At 43.4% G+C, this 12,318-nt stretch overlaps 1 protein-coding gene and 1 non-coding gene across 2 annotated transcripts in view; both read left to right on the forward strand.

Moving 5' to 3' along the window:
- Positions 1–31: 31 nt before the first annotated feature.
- On the forward strand, positions 32–119 carry trnap-cgg (transfer RNA proline (anticodon CGG)). Its single transcript is given in 2 exon segments — positions 32–67; positions 84–119. It is a non-coding gene; the product is annotated as a tRNA-Pro (tRNA).
- A 443-nt stretch (positions 120–562) lies between these two features.
- The window catches only part of LOC139248812 (probable G-protein coupled receptor 139), a gene marked incomplete at its 5' end in the record, with an annotated part of 78,119 nt that continues 66,363 nt past the window's right edge, over positions 563–12,318 (forward strand). The window contains one exon of the mRNA XM_070872191.1: positions 563–623. Within this exon, the coding sequence (XP_070728292.1) occupies positions 563–623 (61 nt within the window). The remainder of the gene's footprint in view (positions 624–12,318) is intronic.

The raw sequence follows: 12,318 nt of genomic DNA on the forward strand, positions 1-12,318 counted from the left end.
TACACCTTATCGCCGTGCTAATCAAATAGTTGGCTCGTTGGTCTAGGGGTATGATTTTCGCTTCGGGGTTGATATTGTAAATTCGCGAGAGATTCCGGGTTCAAATCCCGGACGAGCCCATTCTTTTGCAAAGAAGGACTTGCATATCTGCAGCGCCTTTCAGGAACTCATGACGCCCCAAAGCGCTTTACAGCCGTTGAGTTATGTTTGAAGTGTTGTAGTGTGGGGAAAGATGTGCCCAAATCACCCCACACGAACCTCAACTCTTTGCGAAGGAGTTCGGTGCAAATAATCAGGTGCCTCAGGGACTTGGACTTTCTTTGAATGAGTTCTGCTTGTACCTCTATTCAAGCTTGAAACAGCAACTGGGCTTCCATCTCACGGGAGCAGCGTGTAGCGGTTAGCGAGTAGGTGACGAGGTTTGGGGTTGATGTGCGTCGCTTTCAATCTTTGAAATTTCACCAAGCAAAGAAACGGTGAATCCAACTGTCCCTGTAAGCATTTTGTTTGCATTTAATCACAGCAATATCCGCAGTCAGAAGCTGAAAAGGAATTAAAACCTACTACCGGCTTCGGGACAATCAGAATACTTCGTCACAGACAAGGCACCGGAAGGCTGGAAGGTAGATCACACCGGTTGTGGGAGAGCTGGTTGGCGGTGACATGGAAGTGTCTGCAGTGTGCGGGACCAGACTGCTTCCACGCATCCACAATGAATGTCCCACACTTTATTTGTGAAAAGTACAACTGAGAGTGGACAAGTTCCATCCCGGTCGGAGCAATCCAAAGCTTTAACTGACTGACACCCTGGTTTTGCATGTCTTGCAACATGTTCTTCCATCAGTCTCTGTGATGTAATGGGTTAGTGCATTCGGTTTTTATCCGAAAGGTTGGTGGTTTGAGCCCACCCAGGGGTGAAGCCTTTAACTGTTTTTCCCCGAGGATTCGGTGCCGCACAGATCCAGGTTGTCATTGTGCGTTTTGGCTGCACGAATATATTCTGCAAACATTGCCAGCTGTGCTGTTATCCAGTGAGTTCCCACTCCAATACTTTACTGAGCATTCAGCTCAAGTAAAACAATTACATTTTTGGATCATGTTCTGCCATCCAGCCGACTAGAAATAAATTAAGTTATTATGTTTAAAGAAAAGGACAATAATGACACCAAGCATTACGATGCAGCGATGCAGCAATGCAGCGTTCCCTGGTGGTCCAGTGATTAGGATTCGGCGCTCTCACCACCGCGGCACTGGGTCAATTTCCGGCCAGGGAAATTGCACTTCCATCAAAATTAAAACCTTATAAGAAAGAGTTATGTGCATCGCATGTGGAAAAAAAGATTCATTGATTTAAACATCATTCATTAATCCATTGTAGAACTTCAATCATTGATTTTGCCCTGAGTACGTGAGGAACTTTTATCCCGACCTCATTGTATTTTAGGAGCATGGTCCAGGACCGGTATCTCCACCTGTGAAAGTTGGAAACTGCTGGAAATAGACAACAGGACGGGTAGCCTTTGACAAACAATTAAACCCAGGTTACAGACTCTCTTCCTTCCCCTGCCCTTTGCGGGACACTTGTTTCCCTTTAATTTTACAGACTGACTGAGTTCACTAACCGCGAGGAGAGAGTAGGTGTCTCCGCGAACCCACTGTGCTAACATGGAAGATAACACGATGGGGATGTGGGGTGGTGGGTGGGGATCAGTGACATGTTTGTGTAAAGGGCAGCGGAGGAGAAGGATTCACAGCTGTCAGTGAGGGACAGAAGTTGTTTAAGGTGAGCCAACACATTCCCGATCAGCACAGAAGGCATTCACTGGTCAGCTGCCCTCTGCTGTACTTCTGGTCAGAGCGGTTTCCGCAGTGGAGCCCTTATCACGTTTGCTTTCTACGCGAAAGGATCCCGGGCAGGAAGATTATGTTTAAACTTGCTGTGGATGAACAGCCATGGGCGAGGTTATTCTCCTGTCAAAAGGGCGACAGTGGCTTCTCCCTTATTCTTTAATTGCTCCTTATTTCACTTCACGAAATTGGTCCAGAGTGTCGTCACTTCATCTTTTGTTCCGCTTTAAACACATAAAATAAGGCCGGGGAATAACTGCAGAAACCAAAGCACAGGGATACAGACAAGAGGAAGAGAGAAGGGGAAATACTGTCCCAACCCAGAACGAATGCAGAAACCCCTCTGCTGCGCTCGGAGTGGTCACCCACAGCCTGGATACACTAACGTCCCAACAGCTCATTGACTGTCGGAGTGGGACCGTGCGGCGCTTCAGAAGACAGGGTCGAAAAAGCAAAGTCACTGATTCGGTCCCATGTGTTTCTCTGCTTGACACCGGGAAACAGTGAGATGGGTTTTGGAGCATAGATCTGGTTATTGTGAAACAGCAAAGAAAATATTAAGTCCAGAATTAAACTCTATAACGTGTGTCCTGCTCGTTTAATGGTTAGGCGCTCACAGAGGGAGCTCGAGTTCGGAATGTGACTGAAGGATAGTCGAAACTTCAATAACTGAACTTTAATAATTGCAGGATGAAATGTTATTCCCGATCTGAATTTACACACTCTGTATTTTCGGAGATTTAAAATGTTCATTGCTCATCAGACAGGGAACCTGGGGCTACTTCTGTTCAATTTATTTTACAGCAAATATATTCTAAAATAAAGCACGCGCCGGGGACATTTCATGTGTGAGGCAAACGTGATTACCGCTACACTACGGAAACCTTTGCCTCACCCAGTGCCCTGGTTCATCATTTGCACCAAATTAACCCCAATGAGATAGGGATAAAAACATGCTCAGGGCATAATAAATGGTTGAAGTTTTACAAAAGAATTTCATAGATTATAATAATTTCATAGAACATAATAATGTTTAAATCAATCATTCTTTTTGTAATACATGATTTGCATATAGATTTGTGAAATAGATGAATTCTTGTTTTTGTAAGGTTTTGAATTAAAAGTGCAACTTCCCAGGTGGGAATCAAACCCAGGACAGAGCAGTGGGATCACCAAGCCCTTACCACTAGACCACCAGCAAATTATAAATTGTTTTATTGCTGCATCGTTATAGTTGGTGACATTATTGTCATTTTCAATCCACTTGATTCACACCAAAACAAATTGTAACCGTGATCATAAATTCACGCAACTTTGAGATCATATTCAAATGATTTGCTGAATCCACCCCTTGCACCATTGCAACACAGGTTCGATTCTTTGTCAGGGAGATAATATTTACAACACGATTATCAAACTAAAACCCGTATATAATTGATGACATGCAGCTAATGTGAAAAATAAGAATTCATTTAATCACCATCAATTGACTGATAACTTTCTTTTGCAGAATGAAAAAAATAATAATGTGGTTACTGAGGGACAGTGGTGGCTTCAATCATTTATTTTTTCTTTTCATGTGATGAACTTTTATCCCTATCTCATTTACACACTGTATTTTAGGAAAATGGTTTAAATTTTAAGTGCTTATGACTCCAGGAATCCGGTGCAACTTTTGTTGAAATTAACAGGACCGGCTACTGCACAGAAAAAATATTCTCGAACATAATGTTTTTAGATCATGCCCCGGCCGATCATTCTTCGGTGCAAAGTGGATGAACTGACCCTTCCCCACATTGAACCCCAGTAATCACAGTTAAGGGGAAATTTAATAGAGGTTTTCAGAATTATGGGGAAACTGTTTCCACGGGCAGGAGTGTCGGTAACCAGAGGACACAGACATAAGATAATTGGTAAAAGGAAAAATCCGGGGCGGTGGATGTAGGGAGAGGAGGTATATTTTTACTCAGCGAGGTGTTACGATCTGGAATGCACTGTTTGAAACGTTTTGTCCTCAAGTAAGAAGGCAGTGTTCAGGAATAAAGTGAAATGTTGAATCTTCTGCACTGACTCTCTTTAACAAACATTTACCGTTCCAAATGGCAGAAGTCACACGGAGATAAATATCCACTACAGAGTCTTTAAACTCCCGCTGGAGGTCCCGAGTTCAATTCCAGAACTGGGAAATGTTCGAGTTGCAACATGTTTTAAGTAAGTGCAGGGAAATGGGGGAGAGCAGGGTGGAAGGCAGGAGAGATCAAATGACAAAACGGAGATGGTGCATTTCTCTTCAACAAATATTCATTATTAGATGCAGGTAAAATATAATTCAAATTATCCAGCGTGTTCTGAATTGTTTCTCCTAATACCATCTGTGCAATAGCCAGAAATTAAATATCGTGTCACATGGTGCGATGGCATGTTCCAGTTATTTATATGTATCCATAGAATCAATTTCCAACAGTATCTTCAAACCCAATGACGACATTTATTTCCAATGCGTTTGCTGCAGGAACATGATCAGTCTATTTTTTTAATCGTTTTACTTGAACTGAATGCTCCCAAATGTATTGGAGTGGGAACTCACTGGATAACAGCGCAGCTGGCAATGTTTGCGGAATATATTCGCGCAGCCAAAATGCACATTGACAACCTGGAACTGTGGGGCACTGAATCCTCAGAGGGAAAATTAACAGTTAAAGGCTTTGTCCCAGGGTGGGCTCTAACCACCAACCTTTCGGTTAATAGCAGAACACACTAACCCATTGTGCCACAGAGACTGACGCAGGCACATGTTACAAGACATCTTTAACTAGGGTGTCAATGAATTAAAGCTTCAGATTGCTCTGACCAGGTTGGAACTTGTCCACTCTCAGTTTTACTTTTCCAAAATAAAGAGTGCTTCATTGTGGATGCCTGGAAGCAGTCTGGTCGCACAGTTGCCCCAAGCTAAGTGAGTGGGCAAAAATTTGGCAGATGGGGTATAATGTTGGAAAGTGTGAGGTCATGCACTTTGGCTGAAAAATCAAAGAGCAAGTTATTATTTAAATGGAGAAAGGTTGCAAAATGTTGCAATGCAGCGGGACCTGGGGGTACTTGTGCATGAAACACAAAAGAATAGTATGCAAATACAGCAAGTGATCAGGAAGACCAATGGAATCTTGGCCATTATTACAAAGGGAATGGAGTATAAAAGCAGGGAAGTCTTGCTACAATTATACAGGGTATTGGTGAGGCCACACCTGGAATACTGCATGCAGTTTTGGTTTTTATATTTATGAAAGGATATACTTGCTTTGGAGGCAGTTCGGAGAAGGTTCACTAGGTTGATTCCGGAGAGGAGCGGGTTGATGGGACTGGACAGTTTAAATGCAGGAAGAATGTTCCCAATGTTTGGAAAGTCCAGAACCAGGGGACATAGTCTAAGGATAAGGGGTAAGCCATTTAGGACAGAGATGAAGAGAAATTTCCTCATTCAGAGAGTTGTGAACCTGTGGAATTCCCTACTGCAGATAGTTGTTGATGCCAGTTCATTCGATATATTCAAGTGGGAGTTAGATATGGCCCTCACGGCTAAAGGGATCAAAGGGTTTGGAGAGAAAGCAGGAAAGGGGTACTGAGGTGAATGATCAGCCATGATCATATTGAATAGTGGTGCAAGTTCGAAGGGCCGAATGGCCTACACCTGCATCTATTTTCTATGTTTCTATGTTTCTATGTTGACTTATGAGGAAAGGTTGAGTTGGTTGGGCCTTTACTCATTGGAGTTCAGAAGAATGAGAGGTAATCTTATTGAAACGTATAAGATTATGAGGGGACTTGACAAGGTGGATGCAGAGAGGATGTTTCCACTGATGGGGGAGACTAGAACTAGAGGGCATGATCTTAGAATAAGGGGCCGCCCATCTAAAACAGAGCTGAGGAAAAATTTCTTCTCTCAGAGGGTTGTAAATCTGTGGAATTCGCTGACTCAGAGAGCTGTGGAAGCTGGGGCGTTGAATAAATTTAAGACAGAAATAGTTTCTTAAACGATAAGGGGATAAGGGGTTATGGGGAGCGGGCGGGGAAGTGGAGCTGAGTCCATGATCGGATCAGCCATGATCTTATTGAGGGCCGTATGGCCTACTCCTGCTCCTATTTCTTATGTTCTTATGTTGTATAATCTGGAAACACTATTCCACTGTTTATACAAACATTAAGAGAGTAAGAGGAGATAATAAATGATGTTTGTACAGGAGGAGTTTTTGGGGAAGGGAATGATTGTCGACAGGAAGTACTTGAGGCAGACACCACTGCAACTTCTGAGGCAAAAGTGAGCAATATTTGACTCAGATGAAGACACAAGACTATGGAGGGAGAGGGCAGAGCAGAGGGAGTAGTGTTCGATTACTCCAACAAACCGCTGGCAGATATGTGCTGGACAGAATGGCCTCCTACTGTGTTACAAACACCGATTATTCAATTGTTGATGGCTGTGTATTTCTTGCATTGTCCCCGCTGAGGAAGTGCAGTCTGAAGTGTGAAGAGGAAATAGTGCATTCGGTCTGCACGTTTTTCGGTTTTGGAAACAGCTCTTTGCTTTCAGGAATGTTCCGTTTGCAATTACCGAGCCTCACGGTGGATATTGACAGGGCAATATGAGCGGAAATATGAGCGGTTTGCGTCCAGACTGCGAGCTGTGCACTCCATAAGTAATCCCACTGAGGATCTGAAGATATAACCGCTCTCACACACACAATCTTGCGCTACAAGCAGTGCGTGATGTTCGGCTGAAATTATCGGGCTCCTGTTGAGTTCTGAGAGCATTTGGTCACATGACCATTTTATGCACTACGAACCGACGCAGTAACACCTGGAATGGTGATGGAACAGAGAGAAACCAACAAAGGTTCAAGGAGAGCAAAGGGAAAGGGAAAGGGTGGGATTGAACACCTCAATGAAAAAATGAAAGGGCAGGAAGACGTGAAGTTCAGATCGAGTAAAGAACAGCATTTGACAAAGTGGAATATAAGTACCAAGAGCAAAACTCATCCCCAGCTGAGGATTTGAAAGACATGCCTGTGTCAACGAGAGTTTCAGTAGTTTTCTCCTTTATCATTTGCACTTTTCATCAGTTGGTCTGTGACCAACGGTCCATGCTGCCCTGATGTGAACTGGCCACCCTATATTAAGTATAGAAACATAGAAACATGGAAAACAGGTGCAGGAGTAGGCCATTCGGCCCTTTGAGCCTGCACCATCATTCAATAAGATCATGGCTGATCATTCACCTCAGTACCCCTTTCCTGCTTTCTCTCCATACCCCTTGATCCTTTTAGCCGTAAGTGCCACATCTCACTCCCTCTTGAATACATCCAATGAACTGGCATCAACAACACTCTGCGGTCGGGAATTCCACAGGTTAACAATTCTCTGAGTGAAGAGGTTTCTCCTCATCTCAGTCCTAAATGACTTACCCATTATCCTTAGACTATGTTCCCTGGTACTGGACTGCCCCAACATCGGGAACATTCTTCCTGCATCTAACCTGTCAGAATTTTAAATGTTTCGATGAGATCCCCTCTCATCCTTCCAAACTCCAGTGAATACAGGCCCAGTCGATCCAATCTCTTCTCATATGTCAGTCCTGCCATCCTGGAAATTAGTCTGGTGAACCTTCGCTGCACTCCCTCAATAGCAAGAACATCCTTCCTCAGATTAGGAGACCAAAACTTAACACAATACTCCAGGTGAGGCCTCACTAAGGCCCTGCACAACTGCAGTAAGACCACCCTGCTCCTATACTCAAATCCCCTAGCTATGAAGGCCAACACAGCATTTGACTTCATCTCCACCTGCTGTACCTGCATGCCAACTTTCAATGACTGATGTACCATGACACCCAGGTCTCGTTGCACCTCCCCTTTTCCTAATCTTCCACCATTCAGATAATATTCTGCCTTCGAGTTTTTGCCACCCAAGTGGATAACCTCACATTTATCCACATTCTCCTGCATCTGCCATGCGTTTGCCCACTCATCTAACCTGTCCAATTCACCCTGCAGCCTCTAAGCATCCTCCTCACAGCTCACATCGCCACCCAGTTGAGAGTGATCTGCAAACTTGGAGATATTACAGTCAATTCCTTCAGCTAAATCGTTAATGTATATTGTAAAGAGCTGGGGTCCCAGCACTGAGCCCTGCGGCACCCCACTAGTCACTGCCTACCATTCTGAAAAGGACCCCTTTATCCCGACTCTCTGCTTCCTGTCTGCCAACCAGTTCTCTATCCATATCAGTACATTACCCCCAATACCATGTGCTTTAATTTTGCACATCAATCTCTTGTGTGGGACCTTGCCAAAAGCCTTTTGAAAGTCCAAATACACCACATCCACTGGTTCTCCCTTGTCCACTCTACTCGTTACATCTTCAAAAAACATCCTCACTATTTCTGGGGCCACTTCCTTAAGTACTCTGGGATGCAGACTATCTGGCCCCGGGGATTTATCGGCCTTCAATCCCATCAATTTCCCTAACACAATTTCCCGCTTAATAAGGATTTCCTTCAGTTCTTCTTTCTCACTAGATCCTCGGTCCCCTAGTATTTCCGGAAGGTTATTTGTGTCTTCCTTCATGAAGACAGAACCAAAGTATTTGTTCAACTGGTCCGCCAATTCTTTTATCTCCATTATAAATTCACCTGAATCTGACTGCAAGGGACCTACATTTGTCTTCACTAATCTTTTTCTCTTCACATATCTATAGAAGCTTTTGCAGTCAGTTTTTATGTACCCAGCAAGCTTCCTTTTATACTCTATTTTCCCCCTCCTAATTAAACCCTTTGTCCTCCTCTGCTGAATTCTAAATTTCTCCCAGTCCTCAGGTTTGCTGCTTTTTCTGGCGAATTTATATGCCTCTTCCTTGGATTTAACACTATCTTTAATTTCCTTTGTTTGCCACGGTTGAGCCACCTTCCCCGTTTTATTTTTACTCCAGACAGGGACGTATAATTGTTGAAGTTCATCCATGTGATCTTTAAATGTTTGCCCTTGCTGATTCACCATCAACCCTTTAAGTATCACTCACCTGTCTATTCTAGCCAATTCACATCTCATACCATCGAAGTTACCTTTCCTGAAGTTCAGGACCCTAGTCTCTGAATTAACTGTGACACTCTCCATCTTAATAAAGAATTCTATCATATTATGGTCACCCTTTCCCAAGGGGCCTCGCACATCAAGATTGCTAATTAGTCCTCTCTCATTACACATCACCCAGTCTAGGATGGCCATCACTCTAGTTGGTTCCTCAAGACATTGGTCGAGAAGACCATCCCTAATACACTCCAGGAAATCCTCCTCCATCTCATTGCTACCAGTTTGGCTAGCACAATCAATATGTAGATTAAAGTCACGCATGATAACTGCAGTACCTTTATTGGATGGCCATACTGCCCCTCGAACCTGCTCCACCATTGAATAGGATCATGGCTGATCCGATCATGGACTCAATTATACTTCCCTGCACACTCCCCATAACCCATTATTTCCTTATCGTTTAAGAAACTATCTATTTCTGGCTTAAATTTATTCAATGTCCCAGCTTCCACAGCTCTCTGAGGCAGCGAATTCCAAGATTTACAACCAACTGAGAGAAGAAATTTCTCATCATCTCAGTTTTAAATGGGGGGCCCCTTATTCTAAGATTATGCCCCCTAGTTCTAGTCTCCCACATCAGTGGAAACATCCTTTCTGCATTCACCTTGTCAAGCCCCAACATGATCTTATACGTTTCGATAAGATCACCTCTCATTTTTCTGAATTGCAATGAGTAGAGGCCCAATCTACTCAACCTTTCCTCATAAGTCAACCCCCTCATTGCCGTAATCAACCTAGTGAACATTAACTGAACTGCCTACAAAGCAGGTATATCCTTTTGCAAATATGGAAACCAAAACTGCACGCAGTATTCCAGGTGTGGCCTCACCAATACCCTGTATAACTGTAGCAAGATTTCCCTGCTTTTATACTCCATCCCCTTTGCAATAAAGGCCAAGATTCCATTGGCCTTCCTGATCACTTGCTGTACCTGCATACTAACCTTTTGTGTTTCATGCACAAGTACCCCCAGGTCCCGCTGTACTGCAGCACTTTGCAATCTTTCTCCATTTAAATAATAACTTGCTCTTTGATTTTTTTCTGCCAAAGTGCATGACTTCACACTTTCCAACATTATACTCCATCTGCCAAATGTTTGCCCACTCACTTAGCCTGTCTATGTCCTTTTGCAGATTTTTTGCTAGCTCACACGTTGCTTTTCCTCCCATCTTTGTATCGTCAGTCAATGTGGCAATGTTACACTCGGTCCCTTCTTCCAAGTCGTTAATATAGATTGTAAATAGTTGGAGTCCCAGCACTGATCCCTGGGGCACCCCACGAGTTACTGAGATGAGAAAACATTTCTTCACTCAGAGGGTTGTGAATCTTTGCGATTATATTCCACAAATGGCAGTGGCAGCTCAGTCGTTGTGCATATTCAATACAGAGATCAACAGATTTTTGGATCTTAAGGGAATCGTGGGATATGGGGATAGTGTGGGAAAGTGGAGTTGAGGCAGAAGATCAGCCATGTTCTCATTGTACGACGGAGCAAGCTCGAAGGGATGAATGGCCGACTCCTGCTCTTATTTCTCGCGTTCTTATGCACTTATTCGGTATTTTGCCTCATAAGCAGTGAAGCTGTAACCCAGAGAATATACGGAACGCGTGCTCAATAACAGATCCAACTTGATGTGCGGTGGGTCAGCTTTACTTAACCTTTCTAGTCACAAGAACATAAGAAATAGGAGCAGGAGGCAGCCATTCAGCCCCTCGAACCTGCTCCACCATTCAATAAGATCATGGCTGATCTGATCATGGACTCAGCTCCACTTCCGTGTCCTTCCCTCCCTTATTACTCAAAACTCTGTCAATCTCCGCCTTAAATATATTCAATGACCCAGCTTCCACAGCTCTGTGGGGCAGAGAATTCCACAGATTTACAACCCTCTGAGAGAAAAAATTTCTCCTCATCTTAGTTTTAAATGGGCAGCCCCTTATTCTATCTATGTCACCTAGTTTTAGTTTCCCCTATTAGTGGAAACATCCTCTCTGCATCCACCTTGTCGAGCCCCCTCATTATCTTATCTGTTTCAATAAGGTCACCTCTCATTCTTCTGAATGGTAACATGTTAAGTCATTAATTTTCTTCTTTAGCAACACGTTATGTTTTAATTCAGTACAGGAGCTTCATATACAAGTCATACCAGCTCTCCCATTCACAGTGTTCGCCAAAGAAACTCCAATTTTACAGAACCTACACAGAACCAAAGGGTAGTCCACAGGACAGCCATTTGTGCCTGTGTTACTGGGGCAGGGATAGAGAGAAAAATTGTGTTACTGGGGCAGGGATAGAGAAGACAATGCTGATTTCAACCCTGGGAGGGAAACCAGCGCACAAGCTGATCTCCAGTCCTTTGTGCTGAGATTATTATTTACAGGAAGGTGATCTGAAATCTTTGCAATCTGTGAGTGATGGACAAAGGGCAAAGATGCACGTCCTAAATGTGTGTATTGAAGAATGCATTGTGGGGTTGTAGACATCACAACAGACACATGGAGGGTTAGTTATCTTATCCGACGTCCTTTGCTCCACATGGCCGATATTCATCTCGAGAAGAACAGAATATTTCCCCAGTACATTTTCCTGTTAAGGTTTGAGTGGTAAAACACACCGTTAAATGACAACAACTCTGGGTTGTCACTATCAGGGAGGAAGATCGCTGATTGCTGCTGAAGCTTTGCCATGTGTATGATCAAAGGTTGGGGAATGTTGCCTGTTCCAGAATTAGAAGATCGCTGCTAGCTGCAGTTAAAGGGAGTTTATGGTTATATGGAGAAGGGAGTTCTGGTCATCCAATGAGATGAGTCTTTGTATTATCAGCGGTGCATGTTCATTATTGCATGAATTACAATGTCAATTCTCCACCCCACAGAGATATCTTCATTTCAGTGAAGCAATGTCCTGAAATTGCGGTCGGAGGCGAACCTCTGGAGTACACCTCAGACACACAAAATATTCCCAAGCAGACCTCCAGGTTCCCAGGCCGCACAGAGTTCTGGTCTGGGGCCTACAGCTGTCGCCTATGTAAAGACCCACTGATCCCAGGGATGCAGACAGTTTGGGAGCGTCTCTGAGATCACGTGGGAATGGTCCTCCTATCAAAATGGAGAATTCCATTACAGCCGTTTCCGAATCGAATCCCCCAAATAATTAAACTACAAATGTTACTGAGCATAAATGTTCTGATTTTCAAATTTAATTAAAAACCACTTTCTGAAAACAAATACAATAAAAGTTAATATTTTGAAAAATTATATGAAACATTTTAAGCCGTGCCAATATTTTATTAAACAAATATTAAGTATTTGCACGTCATTTTGTTTTTAA

The sequence above is a fragment of the Pristiophorus japonicus genome, unplaced genomic scaffold (genome assembly GCF_044704955.1).
Source record: "Pristiophorus japonicus isolate sPriJap1 unplaced genomic scaffold, sPriJap1.hap1 HAP1_SCAFFOLD_296, whole genome shotgun sequence".
In the NCBI taxonomy this organism is placed as follows: domain Eukaryota; kingdom Metazoa; phylum Chordata; class Chondrichthyes; family Pristiophoridae; genus Pristiophorus; species Pristiophorus japonicus.